This window comes from Ambystoma mexicanum, chromosome 3p (assembly GCF_040938575.1).
Source record: "Ambystoma mexicanum isolate Mex_15411 chromosome 3p, UKY_AmexF1_1, whole genome shotgun sequence".
In the NCBI taxonomy this organism is placed as follows: Eukaryota; Metazoa; Chordata; class Amphibia; order Caudata; family Ambystomatidae; genus Ambystoma; species Ambystoma mexicanum.
The window spans coordinates 863834091-863848318 of NC_090925.1; the positions used below are offsets into that span (position 1 = coordinate 863834091).

The following is a 14228-nucleotide window of genomic DNA, read 5'->3' on the forward strand; positions in this document are numbered from 1 at the left end:
AAGGCTAAGTATAAACGCCAAGACATTTAGACTGTATAAAGCAGATCAAGGAAAGCGAAACCCAATGGTACTTTAAGGCAATGTATTTCAAGGTAGGTAAAACCTATTGGTAAGCTTTTATACTCCTTCAGTTCAGAATAATAAAACAGTACCAATACTTACAACTTTTCAGAAGGAGTAACACCATTCAAAGTAAGAAATGTTTTTTTTAGAGCGGCAGAAGGCCAACTCAAAGTTGTTAAGTATTAACTTAAGGACACTTTGTAACTTATTCTATTACAGAGAAAGTTACCACACATCTTTAGTAAGTACTTCTAGACTAATTATACTTTAAGACAGAATCCTCATTTTAGGTTATCAGAACTTTTTAAGCGCACGTACGACCAAAAGGCATCATGGCACTGACAGGCATAAAGGAGGTTTCAATAAAGATACACTTTAGAATATAGTTTTCAGTTTCTGCCAGAAGAAGAGATCAGCAGTCCTCTGCAAAGCAAGAGAAAAATCGTTCCTAGCTTTGGCGGCCACAACCAAAAAGAAACCCCATCCCCCACCCCCACCCTCCACTGACCCCTCAGCGGACCAGCCTAAATCAAGGGACAACAGAAGGGCTGACTGGGAGCAGAGGGTGCAAGTAGGTAAATAGTGCGCAAATCTGGCTTGCAGGTACTCTGCTCCAATACCGTAAACGGCCCGATGCACAATACATAAATACAGGGAGCCAATGCAGTTGTCTCAACAGGGACATGTTTGTTCCAAACAGAGGGCGAAAAATGGATCCAGCCGCTGCATTTTAGACAAGTCGAAGCCGACTAGTCGGGTAGAGAGGCTGCCCTAGGTAGGTAGAACGTATTGCAGTAGTCCAATACACTCAACAATAGGGCGGCATCTTATCAAGTACTTCCCTAGTCTATAGCATGAGTTTTCTCAGAGGCAGAAGACTGACCATCGTGGTTTAGGAGCCAGCTATTGGCAGGTCTGGAAAGAGTTCAGTTGCAGGGAAGTCTGTGTTCCATAGGAGAGCTCCTTAATCAAGTAAGTATGACCTTTAGAATTAGTTGAGTGTTTTAGGAACTTCACAGAAGACTCCATATACATGTTTCAGCATTAGACCTAGGCAAATGGTATGGGAAGACTCCCAACCACATGAATCACCCACTCAGACATACAGGATTAACACAAGACCTGAGGTAAGTATTACCCAAGCCAACACAGTACCTTAGGAAAAACGAGCAAGTGAATGCCTTCAGGATGCAGCAGACGACCCGTTCCCTGGGTTCTTGATCTGGAGACGTAAACTGCCCATTGGATGGGAACTTGCTGCAGAGTCAGGGAGGCGTCTAGCAAATGGTTTCTTCACAGATGCTCATGGCTCTGGATTTGGTGCCCTTTTACAGGAGCCAGATTAACAAATGTTGACAGACGGATTCTCTTCACTCACTCAGCCCTACACTCTGGGGAGGGGACTTCAGGGATTTGAATCGTGTTACCTGGAGATCCAGAAGGAGTCTATTAAAGTTTTGGACGGAATCTTCGCAGCTGAGGTGAAGCACCCAAGGGTGCAATTTGTCAAAATGGCCCTAGTCTTTTTTCACCATTTCTATTTGGAAAAGTTTGGTCCCTTTGTTAGTTTTGCCTTTGGCGGGACTAACACGTGAAGCATGCCTCTGGCTCCAGGGTGTCCGGCGGGGGGCAGGAAGCGAGGGAGGTGCCCGAAACTCCCTGTGCTTAGTTTTCTAGGAGACAAGAATGCACTTAGGTGATTGGCAGGCTGGCAAGGACAGTCACCCTGCTGGGTGACTGAACGCTAGGCTGGAATGAATGGGAAAAATCTGCATAAAAGGCAAGGCATTTTGGATTGAAAGGCAGTCGACCACTGGACAAAGGAATCCGAAGAACCTGGAAGAGACACGCTGCAACTCCTGGACCGTTGATTTGCCTCGTGAAGCCCTGCTGTGGTGCTGAAATTCCAATTTAGTTTTGACTAGAGAAGCCCTGCAAGGACTTCTCCCCTTGAGTTGGTGGGCCAATCATCTCCAAAGTAAACCACCTGGACATCCTCTCAGAGCAGGTGTAAATTCCACTGCAGTTGCTTCTGGAACCGAATAGCCAGGGAGAGGAACACAAGATTTTGTGCGTTGCTTTTTAGCTGGCCAAGAGCTCCAGGAAGCAGGACTGACCGAGCCTGAGCCACCTCAGAGTGCTGGACCCCAGATGCAAGGAAAGCCCATCTTGAAAGCCAGGAACAATGGTATTGCCATTTGCGGTAGACGCGAGGAGCTGAACGACCGAAATGCCACTTGCGGTCGGTGACCCACTGCAGTGCAAGAGTCCCTAGATGTCCTCCCTCTTATCCCCACGACTGGGGCACAGGAACACCAGGATCTGCGGAGCTGCACAGGAACAGAAGCCATCTGCTGCACTTTTCTTCAATCTAAAGTTACTGTACAGTTCAAGACCTCTTGTGTAACTGCACTTGTTCTCAGTGGGTGAGACGTGTGGTTGCTCTGTAGAGTTGCGGACAGCTGCTTTACTTCACAAGCCTAAACAGCTTGTGGCCCTGCTTTGAATTCTTTTCTACAAAGAATTCTAAAACATTGTGCAAGCCTTTTACTCACCTGTAAGAAGTGCTTCAGCTCCTAGACTTTTGCCCAACTGACTTTGGCCTAGCCCGGCTCCCTGAATGACTATTCTTCCCTCTGACATTGTGTTTTGTCTTCCTTCCAGGAAGGGGTTAACTTACAAAGTACTTACCTGCTTCAGAATATTTGTGTGATCTCTTGTTCTGAATAACATTTCTCCTTTGACAAACTCCAAGTCTGATTCTAAATGCAAACCGTGGTAGATTAATGACCAAAGTGTCCTAGTTACTAAAGTCACCTGAGGGTGTAGGAAGTGTGTGCCATCCTAAAAGGCTACTTACTGGTTTTGAATATTAAGAGTGTATTTTGAAGTGATTTGTGGGTTAGTGCCCCCTTTTGAAGAAGGCTCACTCTGTTAAATTAATAATTGTTTAATCAAGAAACCTTGTGTGTAAGTTTATTTGAATACCTCACTGTAAATCTCCAACTCCCCTACAGCTCACAATGGCCCATCTTGAGATAAGCCTGGATGCTCAATCACGCTACCAACCTGTGTAGTGCAGACTAATACCAAAGGTTGGGTTCCTATTGCCAGTAGGTGAGAGTTGTTGTAGTGCACTCAAAGGGTACTGCATACAAGCTTGCCTAACAGTGCTTGTAAAAGAGTAATTCAAAGGATGAGGAGGAAAATGGTTGAACATTTTTCGGGTAGGAAATGGGACAACAGGGTTCCTGGGTAATGTGAATTTCCGCTTTAATAGGGTGTATGGCTAGAGGATTTCCATAGGGGTGTGGTGTTAAATTTTGGTACAGGAGAAAGGGCCAGATGTATAGCCAACAAAAGGTTTCCGGGAACCCGCCCTCCTCATCCACTTCACCTCAAACATACCACGTCTCACCTTGGGCATTACCACACCCTCTCCTCACCCTCCCATCCCCCAAACACAACCTCTGTTCACCTACCCAGGTGATCAGCCCCCCACTGGTCCACCCCCAGGAACTGAATCCAACAGCGATGGTCATGTCCTGGCCACCGGAATAAGGGATTCTAGGCAGTGTAGTGAGAATACCCTCATATTTCTCACAGCACCAACAAGCACACATGGAAGACCCATTGCTGCATATCCTGAATGAGTGCTGTCGCCAGATGTACCAAAGTACACTTCTCCAAGGCCGAAGAACCAGAGACTGGGTCTGCCGTTGCCTCACTGCTGAAAGTCCTTAAACACTACCTTCCCTCCAAGGAACTGTTCACTCCCAGTATAACCGACTTGGGGTTTGCTTGTGTCTGAGACTTGGGGCATGCAGATGAACTTGTATCTTGCTACCCCTCAGATATCCATAGAGTAAATGTGCAAGGAGGGGCCTGGGGGGCGGGGGAGTTGTGAATGGGACAACCCTTTGAGCTCCGTGGTAAAACTCCTTCCCTAGGACACTGGTCTTTGGGGCACCCATTCGGGGGGAGGGGGTGCCGTCACCCTAACTTCGTTCAACTTGTAACAGACTTCTCCAACTTGCAGCTTTAGCCGATTCCCCCTCGACCCTAGTACTCCGAACACAGTTTAGCTTCCTACAGCCAACCTCCAACCCCTGCTGTCCCAGTGGCCCATCTGACTTGAGATAAACTACATAGGGTTGGACTGTGAAGACAGGATTGGTGAACGTTATAAAAAGGTTAAGTTTGAAAAGTTTGCATATTTGTTTCTGGTTGGTTTAAGTGATTTGTTATCCTAAAGCAATTTTTAGGATTGAAAAAGTATTGCAAGGTATCCTACACCGTATACATGGTTTGCCAATAGTACTTACGTGAACTTCAGTATTGCAACAGTGTGCCTTAGAAGAAATATATATAAGAAATGATATACTCTATTTTTCTTGAAAAAAAAAGTTCCTTGTACCCAAACTAAAGCCCACCTCACTCAGACTAAACCTGGCTGCTCACCACACTACCACACCCATGGTTAGTTCAGGCAGATTCTAAGTGGTGTAACCCTGTTCACCCTAGGTGAAGTTTCCCAAGTTACTGTCTGTGTCGGAACATTGGTACCCCCCCTACCACCACAGTTACACATATTGATCAATTTCTACGTGGTGCAAGTTTCTATGGCCAAGTGAGTGGACTAATTTTACCCCTGCATCCTGCTACACCTACCAGGCGTTCAGCCATGTCACTATCCACATTGCTTAAGTTTCCCCCCCTCCCCTTTTTTGGGATGCGTTAGCCCCCTACTGTTAGTTTTTGAACATTACTCACCAGCAGCTTATACATAAACTGCCTCAACACCCTCTCCCCACAGGCTGCCTTCCCTCACCCCAAAGTCCAAAACCTGCAGAAAAGATACCCATTCTCAAAGTAAGGAAAAAGCAGAATCACAAAAAAATTAAGTTTTAACAGTTAGGTCTCAGATTCTGTCCGAACAAACTAGCTAGGCCATTGAAACTGCTATCCACGATTAACTCACCTTGCAGAGGCTGAACAATAGCTTGCTTCCGCTGGATTGTGCAAGAGGCAGCGCTGCGCTGAAGCGGCTTAACTTTACACTGAAAGGCATCATGTTCTGGCGTTTGACATTTATCACCTGGATTTGGCGATTGGTCCAAACCGCTGTCTGCAGCAAGTGCCTTCGCCTCTAGCTCCCTCTGCTTTTCCATAAGTTCCTAAAGAGACAGAAGAGAAGTTTGAAAAGCACTATAGTAAACCTACTTTGTAGCGCAGTAATGGTTTCCTAGTGTTAGGCAGAGTTTGTATGTAGTACCCTCTGGGACCACTACACACAACTATGACTACAGGTATAGGCAACCCAACCTTTGTCACAAGTCTGTACTACAGTTTTTAGTAGTGGAGCGGAGGTGTTCAAATAAACTTTTACTCAAGGTTTCTTGGTAAAACATTTATCAATTTATTTCAGTTTTAAAACATTCACTAGGAGGCAATTAATTATTACACCAATACACTTCAGTACTAAACTAAGTTTGAGGCATTTAGACTATTTTGGAGGAGCAAAAAGGTATGGGTTATCAGAACATCCAAAGAAATATCAATTATTCCTAGACCGTGCAGATACTTTGAGTTCATCAGAAGAGCCAATAAGATTCAATAGGTTAGGCCAAAGTCAATGGGCTTAAAGTCTTGGATAGGATAAAACGGTTCTAAGTAAAGTGGTAAAGTCTCTGTAAATGTTCTCAGAAGTAGTTTGCAAAAAGAATCGTCATATGTTGGGTCACAAGCCGATTAGGCCTGCGAGTTGCAAATGTTTCATGCACTTTCACAGTGAGGCAAGTTCTCGATCATTTTTTCACAGTACCTTATAATGAAGAAAAAGATGCAGCTGAAGACTTGTGTTCCTGGCAGTTCCTACAGATCTTGCTGTTCCCGAGCCTCAGTTGTGGGGACAAGAGGGACGACGTCAGGGGACTCCTGCCCTGCACTGCAACTGGTAAAATAAGCTGGCAACTGGCAAATCTTCAATTCCGGTAGCTGTAGTCAAGCACACAAACTGGTGTCCCTCTCTCTGGTTATACGGTTTGCTGCAGCACTCCGAGGAAAATACAACCAGCTCTGAGCATGGTACCCAGGTGGCTTAGTGTAGTTGATTGTTCCAACCAACTCAAAGGGAAAAGATGTCCTTGAAAGGCTTCTTGGTCGAGATGAACTTGGGGATTCAGACCTGCAGCAGGGCTTCACCGGGCAAACCAACGGTCCAAGAGTTGCAGTAGCCGTCCTCTTCCATCTAGTCTTCGGTTCTTTCGTTCAGTGGTCGACTGCCTTCCAAGCCAAGAGACTCACCTTTTATTCAGTTCCCTCCCATTCATTGCAGCCTACCAGTCAACTCACCCAGCAGGGTGGCTATCCTTGTCGGACAGTCAGCCAATCATACCAGAGTGCATTAGGGTCTCCTAGGGGACGAAGCACAGAGTTTTGGGCACCTCCATCACTTCATGCCCACCCCAGACACTCGGGCGCCAGAGGCGGTCTTCAGTCCCGAAGCCTGCAAAAGGAACAAAGGGATCAAACCTTGTTTGGCGCAAAAGAAACTGAAAAAAAGACGACCAGGACCTGTTTAAACAAAGGGGCTCAGACGCTATCTTGCAAAACATGGCTCCCGCGATTTCTCATTACCATGTTCGCGGTCGGGAAAAATCATGGTAGTTAGTTGTAAAACCACTGCCACCAGCCATTCTGAGAGGAAAGGCTAGCATTTGACTGCTACACGAGTTTCTAAACACAGGAGAAACCAACTAACCCCTTCAGCACTCCATTGTAAGAGGGTGTGCTGGGTCTAGGCATTTAAAAAGACTAGTAAAGTCAATTTCACTTTACTTTCTCTGGGAAACAGTTTATCCCAGAGAAGTTATTTAAAGCTTGGGAAAGCCTAAAAGGCTTCCCTGTGTGACTGTACTGCGGGTGCTGTGTGACAAATGACTCCATATCCAAAAGAAACAAACAGAAAACATTGAAAAGAAAAGTTCAAAGGCCCAAAGTTTAGCAAAAAAGCTGGATGGCTCCAAGGTAGAGGGAATTAGCGCAGTTATGAGAATTCGTCCTAACATACATCAGTTGAAGTAGATAGTTTAGCCTACTAAATAGGTCAGTAGGTCACTATCAAGGACCTAAGGAAAGTAAGGTCACGGTTCAGAACCCATTGCTTTTTAGATTAGTCTAAGGAATGGGTGGCGTACAGTAGTATGTTGGAAGGTGCGCCCCCCAATCTGTTGCAAACTCAGTGAGCAGGGTCCTTTAGATCAAGTGGGCAGGTCTAGACATGCAGACAAACTTAAATGTGATTTCATCAAATCCCAAAACTAATGAAATTTCAACAAATTTAAAACTAATACCAAAAAAACAAATTTGTTTGTGGGGTTCTTCCCAAAGCCCTTTGTTTTTACTAATACTTTTCCCACCACCCCAAAACCACCATTCCCACTCCCAACACCATTTCTAGTTTTTTTCCCCCAAATTAGTTTGTATTCGTAATTTCATTCGTTTTTAAATTCAATATAATTGTTACGCTCACCTGGTATCCACAGGGACACCACCCAGCCGGGTTACTCGCTGGTATGCTTCTCAGCTTTGCCCTGATGTGGTCTGCGGGGAAGGTTCTGCCTTGTGGTAGAATTAGGCGTGCTCTCCGTCCTGCCTTTGCAGGGACGCGTTGTCTTTCATGGGCAAGTGCGGTTCAGTTACTTAACCGACGCCGGCCCGTTTGATATTGTTCAAGGTGGTCTTATTGCTGTTCTTTAGTTTTGTTGCTATCCTGCATGCCTTTCTTTGTTTAAAATGTCTTTTTTCTCCCTTAGGTATGCAGAGCTTTAGCGCGGCGAACTGGCTTGGTTGAGCCGACTGGTAAATGATGGCGCATTGAACGCTATGATGTGGTAAGTAAGCACCATGCGCAGCGCTGCAAAGTCTTGCCTTTGCTAACTTGAGTTTTCCTTCCTTGTAGGCTGCGGTGTTCTTCAGCGCAAGTGGAATGTCCGGAGTGGTGCCAGCCGAGAGGCGACCAACCAGGTATGCCTTTTGAGCAATTCGTAATTTGTAAATGTCTCTACTGCTTTTTTTAATGTTGCCTCCATCTTCCTCTTTCATGTCGTTCTGTCCGGGAGGCATGCAGATTCGAGGAAGCAGTTCTCAGTAGCTGCAAGTGTTTAAAGATGAAGACTGCAGGCAAGATGCTGCTGCTAATGATGTTCCTTTTGTCTCCTTGCAGGTTCTGCTTTTCCGAGGTTCGAGGGAACAGCTGGACACGGTGAACGTCACATTGCAAGCTGCAAAGTAACGTGAAGCATGTTGTCTTGCTTGGGTGTGGTTTAAATAGCCCCAACAAAATAGTCCAGGTAAAGTAGTCCCTAGGCTACCACACCCAAAACACTAGACCGCATAGCTTGGTTCTTAGAAACCAAGCTATGTGGATGCCTCCATGTTGGCTGACAATACAATAAAGTAGTTCCAAAGCACATTGTTTTTCATGGTGTATGAGCCTGGCGCCATGACTGGCCCCAAGAGGGCTTTTGAAGATGCCGCCAGGCTCTAGAGGCCCGAGTCCTGACTCCACCTGGCCAATGGGTTTGCAAGAGTGGGGTTTTGGGCAAGGGTCGTGACAATCCCTGCATACCCAGACAGACTAGCAGTTAAAGACTTTACTTAAGCCGTGTGGTACATCTTCCTGGTACATTTTCCCCAACTTTGGTACGCGATTCTCTGAAGCTCACCAGGCTCTCCAAGTAGTGAAATCGAGACAGCAGCCCAGGTCTCACTTAGAGGGGTGGTGGGGGAGGCGGGGTTAGATTGGCTGGTACAGTAGGATTTTTACCCAATGACAGAAAATCACTTAAATTTACAGGTTCATAAACTTGTCCATACATTGTATGTTGCATCTTTTGTTTTAAATTCAAGAATTTCCATAAGAATATTTCATTAATTTGTTTAAGTGCATTGATAGTTAGGATGGTCGTTTCCCTTATATTCAAGCAGTTTTGGATAAACCAATACAGACCAGTGAGTCAGTGTTTGGTGGTAACGCTTACACCAGTGCAGGACAGATGCTCAAGTCCCTGAAGAAGGAAAATTATTGAAGATTGATAATCCGGTCAAGAGTTGGTTAAAAAAAAAAAAAAAAAGTGTAAGCTGGGTTTCCATGTAGTCCTTCGGCACAAGACTGATCTCCCGAAGATGGGACAGCTTGGAGAAATTCCAAGGAGGAACACATTTTTTTTTTAAAAAGTTGAAATCACAGCAGAGAAGTCAGCTATGTTTAGCATTGGGGAGAGTTTGGCTGTGTATGATCTGAGGAAATAAATCTTTGACCTGTCAACCCCAGAACCTTTTGCTTTTACTGGTGTATACATTTTCTAACCTTCAAGTGGGAACTTTTTCCTCACACTCACAGAATCTTTTTCTCTTTTTATGAGTCCTTTTTAAGACTCTCCCATAGTGCATTTTAAAAAAGGTGTCCTCTTTGAAAACCTTTGGCTATAAGTGCCTATTGTTGCTGGGTTGCCCTAGGGGCTTCCCCTTTAACTTCCTCTGGCTAACCTTGTGAGAACTACAGTTCAAAGTTAGAAAGGATCCTCTTACATTTTATTAAGCGAGACCAGCACCCCCCCACCTTATGTGGCGTGCTGTGTAAATACTGAGTATCCCCCTTCTCATTTTAAATTTAACATTTATTTAATGGACAAACTTAACTTTAATGGCTAGTGGCAGTGAACCTTATTAATTCGGTGCACCTCTGCCACAAGCTGTTTGCACAGCCCCGGTAAAGGCACCCTTGGGTGTTCATTTTACCAAAATAGCCCCAGTCTTTTCCTAGCCATTTTAGTGTTCCTTGTCCTTTCCTGTTCCTTCATCTGACATGCAGGGTGGGAAATTCCTTTGTGATTTTTATCTTGGGGAGTCCTGTGGACTCCCTGCCCAGGCTCCAGAGTGTCTGAAGGCAGGAAGCGAGGGAGTCCAAAACTGCAGCCCTTTGTCTTCCAGCCCGAGTGCAAGGTTCCAGATCAAACTTTGAGGCTGGCTCTGCTGAACGGATTGCCAACCACCCGCCTCCCCAAGTTTGAATGTTGCAAGGCTGTTTGATTGGCAGGGTCCCTGCATAAAAGTCTAAACCCGGAAGCTGAAAAGGGTAGTCGACCACTGTAACCAAAACGGAAGAGTAACAATAATTCACAGCTGAAACAATCTCCCGCGACCGGAAGCCTGCTGTGTAACCGAAGCCTGCTGTAGCCCTTCCTTACAATCGACCTGGGGACTCCGAAAATGAAGACCCCGTTAGGTGTGGGACTACACAAGACATCTCCTTGGTATTAGACCCACCTTTCAATATAGGCCTATAACCACATACGTTGTTAGTGTGACTGAGCAGCCAGGCTCATTTTAAGAGGGGTAATGTGAGCTGTAGAACTGTGCAATGAAACCAGTAAATCCAGATCTCCAAGTAAACACTTACACACTTAAAAGTTATAATAAATGTAACCAAAAAGATTTGAAGCATTCTTTAAAAAGCAGTAATTGGCTGTAACATTACTTCCAAGTTAGGATTCAATTCAAGAAGTGAATAAAACAGGTGAGTAATTCAGTCATATGTTACACATTTTCCAGCACCCGTAGGCGACGACATTTGAGGTCAGTATAACATTTATACATCACCTTTGCAAAAATGAGTTTCAGGAAGGAAAGGTTTGGGTTAGATCAAAACAGATTGATAGGTCATAAGAACAGTTAGATTCTCCCAAACGGATGCAAGCAGTCACTTATTCCAGCAAAGACCTGTAAGGGACCATGCAATGCCAAAGCCAATGGGTTCAGGAGGCAGCCTTTAGGGAGCCAGGACAACCAAAGTCAATGGACAAAGTCAAATTTCTATTCTCTTCCGATATATTTTCTTAAATAGTTTGTGTTCAAAAGAGAAATCACAGCAACTCAAGGGGAGTGTTAGGGAGAAGTCTCAGAAATGTGCCAATGCCTCTCTACCTTAGAGGCCCAGCACTTTTGCTGGACTCGAGCTTTTTAATTTTTAACCTGGAGGGAGCGACACCTTTTCCCCCACTCCATGTATTTTACTGTGATTTAAAGGGTTTCATTTTGGAGTCTGACAAACTCCATAGGCATCTTTTTACATTGTGACACACAGCACCTTCAGTGCAGTGGCAAAGGGAAGTTTCCAGATTTCCCAAAGGTTTAGATACCTTCTCTTGGATAAACTACTGTTTCCAAGAGCAGTAAAGTGAAATTGGCTTTACTTACAATTGGAACTTTCTAGACCCCGCACCCACTATCTTACAATAGGGTGATCGAGGGGTTACTTAGTATCCTTTGCCGAGTTTCTCATGTAACAATTAAGTTACCCTTTCTACAATTAATGGCTGGCAGTGGTTTACTTTTAACTACCATTGGGAGTTTTTACAACGGGCTGTGTTCGCAACTGCAGTAAAGCACCCATGGGTGCCCACTGTCAAAATGGCCAGTCTTTTCGCCATTTGTTGCTGGAAAGGTCCTTGAGACTTACTCTGCACAGCAAAACCAGGTTTGGTCCCTTTGTTTTGTCTTTGGCCGTATTCACGAGTGCAGCCCGCCTCTGGCTCCAGTATGTCTGGCAGGGGCAGGAAGTGACAGAGGTGCCTGAAACTCCCTGTGCTTAATCCCCTGGGTTACAGGAATGCATGCAAAGGTGATTGGCCGGCAGGTTGTCCAGCAAGGACAGCCAGCCTGCTGCATGATTGACATCTAGGCTGGAACGAATGGAAGAAACTTGCACGAGGCTTTTTGGTTTGGAAGGCAGAGTTGCCCACTGGACGAAGGAATCCAAAGAAGAACTTGGAAGATACGCCTGCTGCAACTCCTGGACAGTTAGTTTGCCCGGTGAAGCCCTGCTGCTGTGCTGAAGCTCCGAATTCACCTCGACTAGAGAAGCCCTGCAAGGACGACTTCTCCCCTTGAGTTGGTGGGACCAATCAACTCCTTTGGACATCCTCTCGAAGCTGGCTGCACTTCCACTGGAACCTAAGTACCAGGGAGAGGAACATCAAATCGAGTGGATTGCTTTTAAGTCAGACCCAAGCACTAGGAAGATCCTCCAGACTTCCCTGATGCAGGACTGACATAGCCCGAACCACAACAGAGTGCTGGACCCCAGAAGGAAGGCAAAGTGGTATCCGAGAACCGCGGTGTTGCCATTTACGGTCAGACGCGATGAGCTGCAACACCGAAGTGCCACCGAATGGAAGTTTGCCCCTTGCTGTTGCTGACCGTCCTGTTGTGCTGCAGGAGTCCCCAGAAGTCCTCGCTCTTGTCCCCATGACAGGCAAAGGAACAAAAAGGATCTGCAAAGGATCAGAATATTTGTGTGATCTCTGGTCTTATTCTAAAACCTCTTTACTTTGACACCCAGCTCACTACTACTCTAAATGTACCAGTAATATATTAATGTCCACAGTGTCTTCGTTATTTAAGTCACCTGGTGTAGGAAGTTTGTGTGCCATCCCAAATGGGTACTTGCCGATTCAGAGAAAGTGTGCATTTTGAAGTGCATTTGTGTGTTACTATTATATTGCCCCTTCTGAAGAAAGCTTATTCAAACCGACTTACATTAACAATTGTTTAATCAAGAAACCCTAAGTGTTTATTTGGCTACTTGTCCCTGTGAATCTGTGTAACCACCCTGCTGCTCAGATTGACCCCCTCGGAGATAAGCCTGGCTGCTCAGCCACACTACCAACCTGTGTATTCTACCATAGGGTGGGTTCCTATTGCCAGATCATGGTTGATGCAGTGCACCCAAAGGGTACTGCATCAAATCTTGCCTAACAGGGAGTCACCTTTAGAAAGCACAAGCTGTAAGGCCAATGCAGGTAAGTTGAGGTAAATCGTGCTCCCAAAAATAGGCGTACCCCAAATGGCACAAGGATAAAATATCCCAAGCACCTTGAAAATTAAGTATTCCAGCTGGTTGCCTTCACAATGCAATGCAGTTGTCCCTTGTTCCTGGTACTTGTCGTGGTGACGAAAAGGACGACGTCTGGTAGGCACCTGCGGCAGCATTCAAGAGAGGGACTCGGCAGTAATGAATTTGTCGATTCAGCAGCTGTGTGGTCGTGGCGCTTGGAAAAAGCACCAATGAACAACGAAAAGCTCCAGCTGGGATTTCCTTGATCCCTCGGCCCTGGTGATGGGCCTCCGGACACGGATTGCTTGCTTCTGCAGGGTCCTCTGGATGCCTACAAAGATGTGGCCAGATTCTGACTTCTGAAGACCATGCATTAATAAGGGCTTGAGGTACTCTTGGTATTGGGCTTCTGCAGCCTTGGAAAGTCGTAGCAAGTCAGGGGTTGCACCAAAGTAGTTTGTCTCGAGGCTAGTTGGTCCCACCAGGAAGTTGTCCTTTGAGGCTCTTCCCGGTCGATTCCAAAAAAGGGTCAGCACGGCTGAAGGGCTTTTTTTTATTATCATATCTATAGTTTACATTAACTTTATGCTACTAAAAAAAAATGTCCATTAAACTACAACCAAGATAAGGTATATAAAATCAAGAAATCACAAAAGAGGGAGAAAAAATAAAAGTCCTTACCAACATTCCAATAAAAACTCTAATTTCCATCAGTTTGTCATCTCATTTCAGTGAGTCTCTTCCTTTCATCTTCCACTGTCAGTATAAGATTATTTTTGACGAAGGCTAACAAGGCTAAAATCTGTTTCTCCTCCCTTTACACAAGTTTGCCCAGTGTGAGTTGGGAGATCTTGTTGAAATTTAAAACCGAGGTCCCAGGTACATCGTTCTTAAGTTTGTGACTCACATTCTGTAGTCAGGTGTTCAAAAGTTTTGGGCATGCCCTTACAGAGCAAACACGTGTAGTTTCGCATTGCAGCTGTTTTAAGTCTCTCAAGAACTTCTTTTGTTGGGTACAGATTAAAACGGAACCTCATGAAGTCTTGCCTCAGGGTGGGAGAGGGGAACGTCAACTATCTTGGAACCTGACCTTGTTTCCTATGGTCTTTAGTTATCACTCCACCACTTTTCATGACCCGAATCCGTTCACCCATGTCTATTCAGTCCTCATCATAAAGTTTGACGTGATCCATTTCTAAACTTTTTTACTCACAAAACCAAAAAAAAAGTAAATTAAAATACATTCGAATTTTTTTCCAACATT

General features: G+C 45.2%; 1 protein-coding gene across 1 annotated transcript in view; it reads right to left on the minus strand.

The window, feature by feature from the left end:
• The window catches only part of KIF22 (kinesin family member 22), a 315116-nt gene that overhangs the window by 161378 nt on the left and 139510 nt on the right, over positions 1-14228 (minus strand). Inside the window, exon 10 of the mRNA XM_069652023.1 lies at positions 5045-5240. Within this exon, the coding sequence (XP_069508124.1) occupies positions 5045-5240 (196 nt within the window). The remainder of the gene's footprint in view (positions 1-5044; positions 5241-14228) is intronic.